General features: G+C 43.2%; 1 protein-coding gene across 3 annotated transcripts in view; it reads right to left on the reverse strand.

Annotated features, from left to right (window-relative positions):
* Window positions 1-14,280, reverse strand: part of VMP1 (vacuole membrane protein 1) — a 59,948-nt gene that overhangs the window by 13,839 nt on the left and 31,829 nt on the right. For all 3 annotated transcript variants that reach the window (XM_009094808.4, XM_030233754.2, XM_018919487.3), the window contains 2 exons: window positions 3,478-3,558; window positions 233-349 (listed from right to left, as the gene is read on the reverse strand). In XM_009094808.4, the coding sequence (XP_009093056.1) occupies window positions 233-349; window positions 3,478-3,558 (198 nt within the window). The remainder of the gene's footprint in view (window positions 1-232; window positions 350-3,477; window positions 3,559-14,280) is intronic.

The following is a 14,280-nucleotide window of genomic DNA, read 5'->3' on the forward strand; positions in this document are numbered from 1 at the left end:
AGCCGGGCAAGGAGAATGCAGGATTGATTCCCAAGTGACCCAGTGGAACAGGCAGGGAAAGAATCAAAGTTTCAAAGGTTTCATCCCCAAGTGACCCAATGGAACAGGCAGGGAAAGAATCAAAGTTTCAAAGGTTTCATCCCCAAGTGACCCAGTGGAACAGGCAGGGAAAGAATCCAAGGAGGTTTCAAAGGTTTCCCCCGCTCTGGCCCGAGGCAGGGGCAGCACTTGCCTGGATGTGCATTTTAATCACAGCTTTTCCAATCAAGGTTGCACCGAAGAAGGTCCAGAAGGGAACCAGAAAGTGGCCACAAGTTATCCCAGCCAGGTCAAACAGGGGGTTTGGGATCTGTGGAGTGCAAGAGAAAGAGGTTCAGGAATTGCAGCACATGTTGGATGGACAGGAACACCACACAGGCTAAAAAATGAATTTTTCAAATTTTGAAAAATGAACAGTTTCCCCTTCTCCAGCTTGATCCAAAACTCTTGTGTCTTAATAATTACAAAAATGTTGATGTCCCACCACAGAACTTCAGTCTCTGGGATTCAGCTAGACAATGTCCCAGACAATTCCATTCCCAAGGTCCCTCCTTACCCCTGGATCCTGAAAAAAGCTAATGAAAATTTCCATGTGAAATGCACAGAAACCACAGCAAAGCCATTTTGAGTGATTTATCAAATTTTCTCTCTGACAAGCACATCACTCTTGGAAGCCAGAGTCTCAACTGATCCCCAGTGATTTCCAGCTGAGAAACTACATTAAAAACTGGCATTTATAGTCATATGTATCCAGTTTAAGATCACTGATTAGATTTTATTAAGCATATGCATTTCATTTAAAATTAAAAGAATTTTTATTATTATTAAACTGCTGGCCTGACTTTTGGTGTCGTGATACTATCTGTAAAATATTTTTGAAATGAAATCAAGAAAGTGTCTGAATTCCAACCTTTCCCTCTCAGCCTGGAGCACAGGGGCAGTGTCTGAGCAGGGTCACTCCCAGGAGCAGTGTGGTGCTGCTGGTGTTTTGTGATTTAAATAAAGAAATAAAGAGTGCAGATCAAGAATAAAGGACACTCTGCCACCAAGGCTGCAACCTGTGACAAAGGGCTGCACTGGACTGCTGGAGAGCAGCAATTCAGATTTATGAGCAGCCACAGCAGCACCTGCAGAGGAGGAAATCTGAACTGGGTTCTAACCACGGGTCCCTGAGCAGGCTCCACCTCCCCTGCCCACCTGGGGCAGCTGCTAGGGCCACAGGAGCTGGCAGGGATTGTCCCAGAGCCTCCTGCTCCTGGAGCCGGCAGGGATTGTCCCAGAGCCTGCTGCTCCTGGGGCTGGCAGGGATTGTCCCAGAGCCTCCTGCTCCTGGGGCTGGCAGGGATTGTCCCAGAGCCTCCTGCTCCTGGGGCTGGCAGGGATTGTCCCAGAGCCTCCTGCTCCTGGGGCTGGCAGGGATTGTCCCAGAGCCTGCTGCTCCTGGGGCTGGCAGGGATTGTCCCAGAGCCTGCTGCTCCTGGGGCTGGCAGGGATTGTCCCAGAGCCTCCTGCTCCTGGGGCTGGCAGGGATTGATTGTCCCAGAGCCTCCTGTTCCTGGGGCTGGCAGGGATTGATTGTCCCAGAGCCTCCTGCTCCTGGAGCCAAGGCTGCTCCAGGCTCTTCTGGGCTGGTTGCTCTGAGGGATTTTTGTTGGTTCACAGAACATTTTAATCCCTGCAGCAGTCTGGGCCAGGGGTGCTGTGGGTACAGCTCACCACGGGCAGAAGTTACTCAGCACATCCCCAGCAAGGTTTTCTCTGTGCTTGTTACTCAAAGTTGCCAAAAAAAGGCCACAAAAAACAAGAGGGCAAATTCTCACAAGTCACAGCGAGGAACTTGGGGGCTGATTCTTGCTTTGTTCCTTGCCCAGAGCTGCCTTTATATAGAAATAAACTCCAGACAATCCTGACTTCCTTATTGCCACTAAAGAACATGACAGTCAGTTGACTTCATTGGATAAGCCTGCAGAATTTTCATTTCCATTTGCTGGTGTCTTTATGCAGCATTTAGAAGCCACCACTTGAGAGCCAAGGACCCACAGCTGGGACAGCCATTACAACTTCAGCAGCAAATTCTCCACTCATAAAATACACCTCAAATAAAACTGCCTAAAATCCAGAAGGAAGATCACAATTACAGGGGATGGAGGCAAGCAGAGGAGACACCTGGTAGAGCACAGAGAGATCCTGACAAGCCCCTGGGCTGGTGGGGGCACAGCCAACTGCAAGGAGCACATTGGGGGCTGCTTTCCTTCCCCTGGCTCACCCAGAGGTGCCCCACAGAGGGACAGCTCTGCATCCCTGCTCTTCCAAGGGCTCTGGAACCTTCCACCTCTCCCTTTCTCCTGCAGCTGTTGTGTGAGCACATTTATAAACTCACATTTACAAACTCAAAGCCCAGGTGTGCCCTGGTGGATCCTCATCCCTCCCCCAGCCCAGGGCTGAGCAGGGCCTGGGCAGCAAAGTGGGGAAGAAGTTAAACAAATGTTTAAATATCACTGAGCAGGAACTCTGGGGTGTTTGCAGCCTCCTCTGGTGTTTGCCAACCCCTTCCTCCTGCTCCCCATCCCTCCACCTTGCCCTGTCCCTCATCCCTGCCAGCTCCAAGCTGTGCTGGTGACAAGGACAGGCAGTGGCTGGGGCAGGGATGTGTCAGAGCAGGGAGCAGCTCCTGGGAGGATTTAAGGAGCAGCTTCTGGGCTAAACTCCACTCCAAGAAGACTTTCCCAAGGATTAGTGAGCAGGAGCTTTATGTCAGCAACTCTAATTAATTCTAACACAGGTTACCCACTGTGAGCAAGCAGTTGGCTGTGTCATCTTTACAGTTTAGGGAACCAAGAGATGCTGGACAAGAGGGGAGTGAAAGCCTCAGAGCTGGGTAATGTTGTGGTTATCCCAAAAAAATGTGGGACTGGGGGTCCCACACTCTGCAATCACATCCCACAGCTTGTGTGTGGGATGAAGAACGAGGCACACCTCTCCTACCAGCTCCTGAGAGTGAGTTAAACCTCCAATATGATTTTTTTAATTCTGAAAGAAGAGCATAAAAAACTAAAATAGCATCACTGGAGATGCTCCTTTCACCTCTTGATTAGAAAAGCCATGAGCAGTTTGTAGCTCCACAGCCACAATTTGCTTCCTTGTTCTGCCCTTTCTGGTTCCCAATGACCCAAAGAGCAGATTTGGGAGCTTTGGGAGGGATGGATGGACACCCTAACCAGGATTTCTGCAGGCACTTTTCCCCTCTCCAACCCATGCACACCTCTGGATTTGAGGATGTCAAGAATGTCAAACACAAGACATCAACAATAACACAATTCCAGCAGGGTTTGTCTCCCTGAGAGATGACAGAAAGTGCAAACAAACATGAACTGCATGGCAGGACATGCAAGAGCTGCATTTTGTGCCCATGGATGCCCAGTTCCTGGGGAAACTCACCGAGGCACAGGCCAGGATCCCAAAGAACCCAACCCTCTGCACCAGGTTCTGCACGGCCACCTTGGCCCGGGAAGCAAAGTCCTGCAAAGAGAAAATCAAATTATTCCTGAGGAAACCCAGCTGAAGAGAGCTCAGAAGGTGTGTGATCCCCAGGATTTCCCACCTGGGACTGGGAGGAATTTTAAACAGGAAGGTCAGTTTGAACCCTGAGTTTAGAGGGACACTGGTGGTAGAATGTGAGCAGCCCATGCCCTGAGTTTTGGTTTCACACCCTGTGAGTGGCACTGAGCTCCCACTGCTGTGCAAACAGATTTTCCACTCTTTATTTCCCATATCTTGGAATGCCAGGGCTGCTTACACCTATTCCTCAAACAAGCAGAGGGAATGAGCTCCTCCAGTGCCATTTCCAGTGGTGAAATGGAATTTTCTGAGGGCAGAAAGGGCACAATAATCCCAGAACATCCTCAGATCTGCTCTCCCAAACCCAGGATCCCAACCAAAATTGCCAATTCCAGGCACTGCCTACAACAGCCTTGGAAAATCCATTAAAAATGAATTTAATTACTGAGCCTAAATGACTTTCAAAGCAGGGGAGGTGCAGCCCCTGGGACTGGAGCTGCTCTGTACAAAGCTTTAATTTTGTGATCAGTCCTCACTCCTGAGGCTCAAAATTTGCCAAACACCTCAGAAACCCCTTAAAAAAACAAAAATAAAGATTCTCACAAGGAGTTTCTTTGCATGTGAGAAGGGAATTTACAGGAGATAAAATTCTTTTGAAGCAAAACTGTCCAGAAAAATAAAAGCACGGTCAGTGCTCCCTGCTCAGGCTTGGCCACAACAGTTGCAGAAAGCTGGGAATCCTTGGGAATAGCAAACATTAAAAAATAATTTCCCATTCCTTTCTAAAAACCTACAAATAAGCAAGAAAATTCTGATTTTTTCCAGGAGCAATGCAATAAATTACCCAAGGAAATGACTTTATTCAATAATTCATGATATTCTAAATTCCAGCCTTTACTATTGAATTATAGAATTTAGAATATCATGAATTATTGATTAAAGCAACTGCAGGGTGATCCAGAAAAATCACATTTATGCAATTTAAACTTGATTACAGTTCTGTTGAAACCTTAAATACTACACACTAAGGAAGGAAAACTACAATTACTTTACAATGTTCTTGCATATAATTTAAATTTTAAGCTGTAGATCTGACAACATTTTCTGTGGCAGATTAAAAAACAACAGATCTGTGAGGAGACCCTTTGCTTCTTTCTACACCCTTTTTTCAAGCAGTAACTTTTCTTCATTACTGTGCTTTCAAACAGTTAAATTCCCTATTTGAAAATTTAAAAAAACAAAAAAACCCAATTATTTTTAAAGTCAGAATAATTCTATTTATTTTATTTAATGCCTGGAAAAAATAACTCAAATTAAAACTGAAAGAAAAATGCCAAAGAAATGAGATTTCCTAAATCTTTCAGTGGGACATTTTTAACCACAGGGGAATATAAACCCCTCTAGAATATCCTACAAAGGTGAATTTCCACACTTTCACCAGCAGTTACACCTTGGCCTCATGATTACAAAATGGAAGAGATCAAAATTCACATTTTAATGCCAATTTTCCCTGACATTTGTAGGATCCCCCCAGAACTCGAAGGATTCAACTGCTCCCAGTGAGGCTGACACCAAACCCTTGAGCTTATTCTGACAGGGAACAATCTGGAAAGCAAAACTCATTTTTGCTTTTATTTCTTTTATTTTTATTTTTTTATTAAAAGAGTGAATTTTGACAGGAATTGTTCTAAACAACAAAACACAACAATTTCCTGACGACCAAGCCCAAAATTCTTGCGACATCCAGAGCAGTTCCTGCTGCAGCCCCAAATTCCCTCGTGGTTATTTCCAAGGAAACAGAACCCAAAAAAGGGGATCCCAGCTCCCCTCAGCATTTGGGATGGAGAGAATAAAATACTCTTTTATTTCTATTTGATAAAAATACTCTTTTATTTTATTTATTTCTAGGATTTCCCCAAGGAAAACACCTCTCCAGTTCCCCAGGCAAACACACAGTGAAAAATCTTCAGGATTCTTTAAAAATTTATTTAAACACCAAAAGGTGCTAAAGCAGATTTTGTTCCTGGGAAAGGTGGCCTGGAATTGATCTTTTTATAAGAATAATTTCTATTTGATAAAAATACTCTTTTATTTTATTTATTTCTAGGATTTTCCCCAAGGAAAACAACACCTCTCCAGTTCCCCAGGCAAACACACAGTGAAAAATCTTCAGGATTTTTTACAAATTGATTTAAACACCAAAAGGTGCTAAAGCAGATTTTGTCTTTGGGAAATTGGAATTTGTCCCTGGAATTGTTCCCCCCTCAGGGATTTCTGGAGCAGAGCTCACTGGGGCCATTTCCAGCTCCTATTTTCTCCCCCATTTCCCAAAGCTCACGGGCTTGGAGCAATAATTTCACTTTTAAAAGCCAATAAATATTTTTTCCTTGCAGTTCCATAAATCTGATGGCAAAGTATCTTGAAAATAAAACACTCCAAGACAATTATTCAAATGGCTCCGTGATTTATTTGCATGGAAGTTGTTTCTATTCTGATTTGAATTTATTCCCCCATTATCTTTTACTGTGTTGCTAATGCACTGTTGTATTCATTTTCACAAGCTGGAATTGGAAATAAACTCTCTAGAAAATGACCTATAAACTCAAAGTTGCAGCACAGCTGCTTTAATAAAATATATTATTATAATTAGATATAAATTGACTGGATAAAATTAGAGGAAAGCAACATTTTTAACCAAATTTCTTAAAAAGAACCAGCTTCCCTCACCCACATTTCTCAACTACCGAATTCAAGGCTGCCTTGAAACTAATATTTCCCCTCCAGCTAAAAACATATAAAACATTAAAAAGCTAATAATGAAAGTCTTTAAAATAAATTTAACAAGTTTGTCTCAAAAAAACCCAAACCAAAACCAATGTTGGAGGAAATTTTCTCACCTTGTTAATTCACAACTTTATTTTTTGAAGTTATTACTCAGCTTGTTTCTTTGCTAAGGTTTGGTTTTACATTGTCTATCACAAAGTACTTCATGGAAAGAGAAATTTTAAATTCTAAAAATTTCACTCAAAAAACTTGTCACTGGTCTTCCTTTTTTCCAAATTTTCTAAATAAGCCAAAAGACAAATTAAAGATTTTTTGGTGCCTATTTTCTGTGATTTCATAGAATCAAAGCTATGAATAATTTGCAGGGTAACAAACCTACCAGGGCTGCAACAAAACTATGAATTCCAGCCTCAACATTTACTCTGTGAAAACAAGTTCAGAACTATTTCTCTTTGGTTCCTTCCTTAAATTTTGTCTGACAAATCTTTGTGACATCTGCAACAATAAAAAAGCCCTCAAAGTTTCATTTCTCTGAGAACACAATCCCCAGTTTTACAACTTTTACCTCTTTCACAACAGGATTTTTTTTTTTTTCTTTTCTAAAGCCTGCATGGGGAACAATCTTTTCTCTATTTATTTCAGCATTTGAAATAAAATAACTTTCATAAATTAAAAATAAATATTAATTATATATAAAAATATATATCTATGTATATAAATATTTGAAAGTATATTTTATATATATATATATATATATATATATATATATGAAAAGAGACAAAAGTTCAGCTACTTACAGGCAAACCATTTTCCCCCCAAATTAAAGTTTCTAGACTGGACTGGCCTCGCAGTAATTGTGATTCATTCTTTAGAACATTTCAGGATGCTTCAGCTCACTGTGTCCCTTTCAAAGATGATTTATTTTTTGGGGTTTGGAAATAGATTTCCTGTGAGTGCCACAGAGCAGGCAGAGGAAGGTTAAATGATTAAAGATGACTTCATTGGGTTAATCATCACATCCCAAAACTGGGCTGGAGCAGAGCAGGGAAAGGTCAGGGATGATTCCCCAGGCCCAGCTGGCAGCTCGGGCTGGGGGAATTCTCCTGGATCTGCTCAGCCTCAGCAAAAGGGAATTTTTCATCATTTCATTCACCCCACTGGCTCCATGGGATAAAAATCCCCCCCAAATTCCCAACCCTAAAGGGATGGTAAAGGAGAACTGACTTGTTCTGCCTCAGAGTTCCCCCTGAGTAAATATTATCCTTCCTGGGAGAGGGAAAGGACAATCTTGTCTGAGTTCCAAAGTGCTGCCCCATCCCTCTGTTTTATTTGGTTTCCATTTATAATTTAATCTCTCCCTTCTTTCTCCTCTCACTGTGAAGTTGGTGAGCTCCTCAGTGTGAGGGAAGAACCAGCACCTCACCAGATTTAACTAACAAGCTCAAGGAAAAAAATTGTTTTCATAAATAAAAATTGTTTTCACAAATAAAAATTGTTTTCATAAATAAAATTGTTTTCATAAATAAAACCTCACCAGATTTAACTAACAAGCTTGAGGAAAAAATAATTGTAATAAATATTTTTTTCCTCCTTTCCCTCTGTAACAGAACAGTCACAATGAATTGTTCCCACTGAAATTGTGGAGCCTCTTTTTTCTTCCTCTGGGGGATTGATCCACAGGAGTAGCTGGAGGTATCCAAGGAGCTCTGAATAATCAGAGTTGGACTGAATCCCCCAGAAAAAACCTGCCCCACTTCCCCAGCTCTGCACAGATTGTGCAATGGGACAGTTCATTTTCAAACAGCTGCAATCAGATTTTAGGAGCACTGAGAAACCAACAGCTCCCATCACATCCCAGCTCAATCTCTGAAAAAACCCACCCAGATCCACATCCCAGGGTTTTTAGGCCTGGCAAAACTTCTCTCCCTTTTCTTTCCTGCTGTAAATACCTCGAGCACTTTACAATAAATTGGGAAAATTGGCAGATTTTACACAAAGATTGAATTTAACACAATTCCATCCCAAGCTCTTGGTGCACATTCCCTGCTCACGAGGTCTCACCCATGCCATGGACATTCCTCCAGCACCTGCTGGGTGCTGGCCTGGAGGAGTTCAAAGATTGTTCTAGAAGGCCTGGAAGGGGGCACACAGGATTTGTGACTCTGACAGAAAACAGGAGAATGAGGGGGAAAAAATGAAAGGGCATAGAGAGAGATCTGAATGTGTTACACCTCAGTGGTTCTCCAGAACTCTGGAGCAGCTGCAGAGAGGGAAGTTCCTCCTCCTGCACATTCCCCAGGCCAAATGTGTCTCTCTTGTGTGGACAACCCCTCAAGATCTGAGCATTATTTCTATGATTGTTACAATAAAAAAGTTTAATTCTCCAGATAATCATCTGAAGTAAAGAACATTTTTTTCCCCAAAAAAATTGAAGACTGGGTATGAAGCTACCACTTAGATCACCAAAATTAGAGAGTCCTTAACATTTAAAGAGCTGCCTACAAAGACAGTGCCCCTCTTTATGTAAAAATCCCAGTTATGTTAAAAATGAGCTGCACAGTATTTTGTTTCTTCTGGCTTTCTGTTACAACACAATGGAATCAAACACAACTTATGGGAGAATGACCATTTGTGGTCAGGCAATGGATTCCAGGATTTCAGACTGGGAGGAATTATTAACTCCTTGGAATAAAGCACTGACTGCAGGGGAGCCCCAGAGGTACCCAAGGCTGGGAGGTCACAATGGTTCAGCACTCACTGGCCAAAAACCACTGCTCAACCCCCTCCAAAATATCAAAAATATGAATAAATCATAAACAGGAGTATTTGATAGCAGCTCATGGATCTTTGTTCCAGCTTTCTCCAAAATGCTTCCAGGTAAATACAGAGGGGCAAACTCAAAGGGGAGATTTCCTTTGGATGCCTGGAGAGCAGGGGTGTGAGGGGTAAGGTTTGAACTTCCTCATCACCCTAAAATCTGGGAGAGAAAGGTCCTGTCTGGGAAATCAGACCCCCAAAAGAGAGAGCTGGAAAAAAAGTTTTCAAGGATTACTGAAAGCAGTGATGGGATGGTGGCAGAACTAAGCCAGCACTGAGTTTGATGAAAGAAAAGGATTTACACACAACAGGCACGGGGCAGATACTCCAGGTTCTAAGGAAGTTTCACTTCATGAGAAGTCTGGGTTTTCTGAGGCATTCAGTTCTGGAAAAGGTGTTGGGTAATCATGGAAAATTTGCAAGAGAAAAGGAGATAGATGCTGAAAATGAAAACAGTTTTTAAAAGTACAAGAGCTGTGGAAATAAGAGAGCAGCACCCACAAAGCCTCATGAAACAGATTGTGCTGGAGATCTGAGGGCTTGAAACTGGTAAGAGCTCAATATTCAGAATATTTGTAGGCAAGGATGAACATAGAGCAGATATTACAAACAAATCCCAAAGAAATTCTATCTACAGGTGGATTCTTCCATTGTGAGGATGAGAATGCAGGACACAGATTGTGAGGGATTTAGTTCCACATCTGTTTTCTTCAAAATCTTCACGCTGGCTGCATGTTAAGGTTAAGGGGTGATGCTGCAATGCAGAGATAATCAGGAGGATGCTCATCTCTGGGACTTGGTAAACTCAGACTTGAGTAGCTACAAATAGTTCTTGGGTCAGAAAACCTTAAATTTTTCTATAGAAAATAAAATTAAGCCCATTGTCCTCTTATCAAATTTTAAAAGTGCTGTTAGATGTTAGAAAAGACAGACAAAAGAAGCCACAGAGTTGTGTGAGGAGCTGAATTTTTTGCAAGCCCGGTGGGAGCAGAGACAACAGAGTGAAGGGTCCATTCCAGCAGCAGGCTTGGCTTTCCTGGGCATTGAATTTTAGCCTGTCTCAGAGTAAAAGTGTGAAACTTCCAAATTGTGGATCCATTTCATGGTAAATAAGATCTCCCCATGAACAGGAGCAGGAATGAAGTCAGCCAGCTCTGGAGCAGTCCATTAGTTCCACCAGGAACTTCCAGGTATTTCCTTCATTTCATTAATCATCTGAACCAAGGTAGGAACTTTTTATTTCCCTCCTTTCTCCCTCCCCCTTCTCGAGGGAAGAACCAGCAAAAATGGGTTTTTACAACAAACTCCATCTCAGGAGCTTCCATTTCAAGATTTCAGCCTGTTGCCATCCACACTCAGGTTCAGAAGGGAAACACCAAAAGGAACACAGATTCAAGGGCTCTGTGAGCTCTGTAACTCCCATTTCAAGCCAGCTTTTCCCACAGCTAGAACTGAAACCCTCCAACTTCTACATAAAGAGTCCTTTTGCTTCACACACTGTAAGAATAAAGAAAATTTTGTAAAGAATGAGACACAATTAAAGGAAACAGCCCAAAGGAAGAGGAAGGAGCATGTCCTTTCAGCCTTATCAGATCTGTCCTGCAGAGCTGTAGCCCCTTTAACCACATCCCCTGCCACCTCTGCTCCTCAGAGCAGCAACGTGTCCACTTTGACACTCTGCAGCTTCCCAGCCCCGCACAGAAACTCGAAATAAACTGATTTCTTTCCTTGCTGAACAACCACTTTCTATTCCCATCTGGCAGGAGAGGGGGCAGAGCAGATCCTGCAGCCCATTTTCAGGGAGGGGAGCTGTCAGTGGCAATGTCAGCAGCACTGCAGGAGATTTCCCAGGGAACTTGTGCAGCCTCAGCCCTGGAGGGCTCCAGGACCAGCCCAGACAATGCCCTGAGGAACCTGAGCTGGACTAGGGAAAAAAAAAATGAAGTTGAACTAGAAACTGCCTCAGGTCCCTGTGGAGGTGAATTTTTCTGTGATTCCATGACAAGATACTGCAGCCACAGGCAGGGGATGAGTGGAGTAAAGGAACATCCCAGCACTGCCCAAACCCCCCTGCATCTCTCATTTATCTCAAAGCCACCACTGCAATCAGTTATTGTAAGCACAGCTCTGCCAGTTCCACAATATTGTTAATTTTTAAAAAATCCAGTCTAAAGAATCAAGTCTTATTTTGAGGTGGTTTAAGATCCAGACATTTTAATGAAGGAATTTTTGATAACCAGTCACAAAAATGGACATTTTCAATCTCTGATAACTCAAAGCCATCAGCACTGAAAAAAAAAAAAAAAAAAAAATTGTTTCTCCACACAGGACTCAGACAGAAATTAAAGATTAAACCAGAATGGAAGTGAGGAACTTCTGACACAGCTGACAAAGCCTTTAGCACACACAAGTCTTCCCTCTCAGCCCAGATGTGCAACCTCTCCCCTGTTCTCCCTGGAAGGGACAGAGGTTCCCAGACAGCTCAGAGAAGTGGGCTGCATACCAGACTCTTGTACAACACAGATATTTAAACAGTGTCTGGAGCAGGGAAAAAAAAAAAAAGCCATTTTCTTGATTATGATACCAGAATGAATTTCTATCAGTTATTGAAGGTTGTCCTTAAAAAAAATATTCAAAACAGCTTTTCTGACCCAGCTTTTGATCATTCGTTGGTCTTTCTCAGAATACTGAGGAGTGAAATATCAAGTATTTAGGGACAAATTTTCCCCTTAGAAACTTGTGTTGAGCATTCCCAACACATAGAGAACAGGGCATGAAACTCCAGTGACAGAATTCAACCACCTGCTTCTCCACAACTCCTGTGCAAATGCAGCTTCCAGCATTTCCAGTACACTTGGTGACATTATTTCTAATTTCTGTGTAAAGTGAGAAATTTGTTACTGAGAAAATCCCCCAGACCTAATAGGAGTGAAAATGTTGCAAAGTAACCCAGGTTTCCTCACTGCCTGGGGGATTTCTGATTTCTGTACTTCCACACCGAACACTGAAATAATTTTTTAGGGAACAGACACAAAGAGCCCTTCAAATTAGAGCTCAAGAAGTCATCTCCAGCCAGCATTAGTAATGAGTGCAATGCCCTGTGCTGTTTTTTCCTTATCGGTGAGCAGGTGTGCAAATGAATAGAACAATGTGGGCACGTTCTCCTGCCAGTGCCCAAAGAAATCCAACCAGGAGGTGCTTTACACATTCCTTACTCACAGCTCTCATTGTCTCCCCTCTGCCTGTTTTAACTCTTTGCTATCTCTTCTCTCAGGAAGTGCTCGAGTTCCCTTATTTAAAGCTGCCACTGACTCATTCCAAAACTTATTTGAACCGAGGTAATTTTGGAGAACAGTTCAAAGCTGAGCTGTTACTCAGTGTACCACTGCTTGTTATATCGTTTGTGAAAACACACTGTCACTTTGTCACCTCACTCCCCAGCACTCGTGGGGACTTTAGTCCAAAGTGCAGCTCAATCAGTTGTGAATTTCTGTTTAATTACAGACCACCATAAAAAAAAGGGAAGAAACCTCCCCTAGAGCTATTAACAAAAACTGGCATCAAACCTGAGGAATGCAGGGTGTGAGGAGCAGCCTCCTGGTGACCACCCACAGCAGTTAATAAATAACAATTAATAAAGAGAGGAAGCTGATGAGGAAAGGGAAGACTGAGCAAGAGAAAGGATGAGTGGAATTCGATGTTCCTTTTCAAACAAGTGATTTCTGGGAAAGCCAAAAAAAAAAAAAATTAAAAAGAAGTCAAGGTTTCCCAGTTATTGTACACGACCCTTCCACTTCCATTTTTATGATAAATGCTTTATAAAAACCTGCTTGTGGTCTGCTTGAACTTCTTTTTTTTTGTCCCAAGTACCCTTAAACGCTGTTGATTAAACAAGCCAGCAGCCTTTTCAAGCAGGAACTTATCAGATAGCAGTTGTTAATTTAATCACGGCAGAGATCCGCTCTGAGCTCTGAATCTGGCCATCTAAAAGGCTGCTAATTAAGCGAGATTTCGCTCATTAGCCGTGCCTGATCATTCCCGGGGAGTGAAGTCAGTGTCGTGTCAGAACACAGCGCTGCCTTCTCCCGGGTGTGGCACGGACTTTGTTCTGCTCCAGCGCAGAGCAGCCCCACGCGAAGATGTGCAGAAGCAGGGAGGGTTTCAGCAGGGCTGGGATGCTGTGCGTGCCTGTCCCCATGGGGAACAGGGCTTATTTAACCCCTTGCTGCCCTCGGGGAGCAGCAGGGGGCTCGGGGGAGCTCCAAGGCAGGCGGTTGCAGCTCGGTTGAATAGAAACCCTCTCGAGTCCACGTTGACAAATTCTTTAACAAGCCCTGTGGTTACAGGGAAGCTGGTTTCAGTCTGAGTCACTCCTGTTCAAACAGTTTACTGGAAATGGAGGGGAGGGGGAATTTTCAGAGAAGTCATGTGATGGCCAGACAAACCACAACCAGTAAAGGTTCAGTGGAGGCAAAAACAGGTCCCAGCAACGACTGACAGCCAGTGTGCAGATGGCACTCAGTCATTTCCAAACCAGCCCTGCTGCACCTCGGCTTTTCTATGGATTTAACCCTTCTCCAAGGCTGTGTTCTTCCCCAGGCAGGACACAGCTTGGAGAGTAAACAAACAGCAGTGGCTGATAGTAACACAGGCAACTAGAAAATATTTTTATATGGAAATTTGGCTGCGGGCGAGGCTGCACAGAAGCAAACCCCCGATGTGTAAATCATTAGTTCTTAAAGAAATGCCACTTAATGAAGCCAAACACTCAGAGCCATTAAGGATTAGATATTCAAAGATATCAGTACTTTCCCCTCCTAGCAAGGAGCACCGAGGCCCACGCACTGTCACCGAGTACCCTGAGGGAAGCTGGCACCAAAAGTTGCTTTTTCACTCCTCAGCTTGAAGTGTTTCAGCATGACAGAGAACCGAGAAAAATTACCAACCAGCAACTATTAAACTGGCAAAAAGAGAGTCCCTGCTCATGTGTGTGGGACAGAAAACTGCACAAGTGTCTGTGAGTGCGTCATTCCCAAAGTGCTGCCCCAGCACTGAGCATTCACTTCCCCTAACCGAGGCTGC

This window comes from Serinus canaria, chromosome 19 (genome assembly GCF_022539315.1).
Source record: "Serinus canaria isolate serCan28SL12 chromosome 19, serCan2020, whole genome shotgun sequence".
Taxonomy (NCBI): Eukaryota; Metazoa; Chordata; class Aves; order Passeriformes; family Fringillidae; genus Serinus; species Serinus canaria.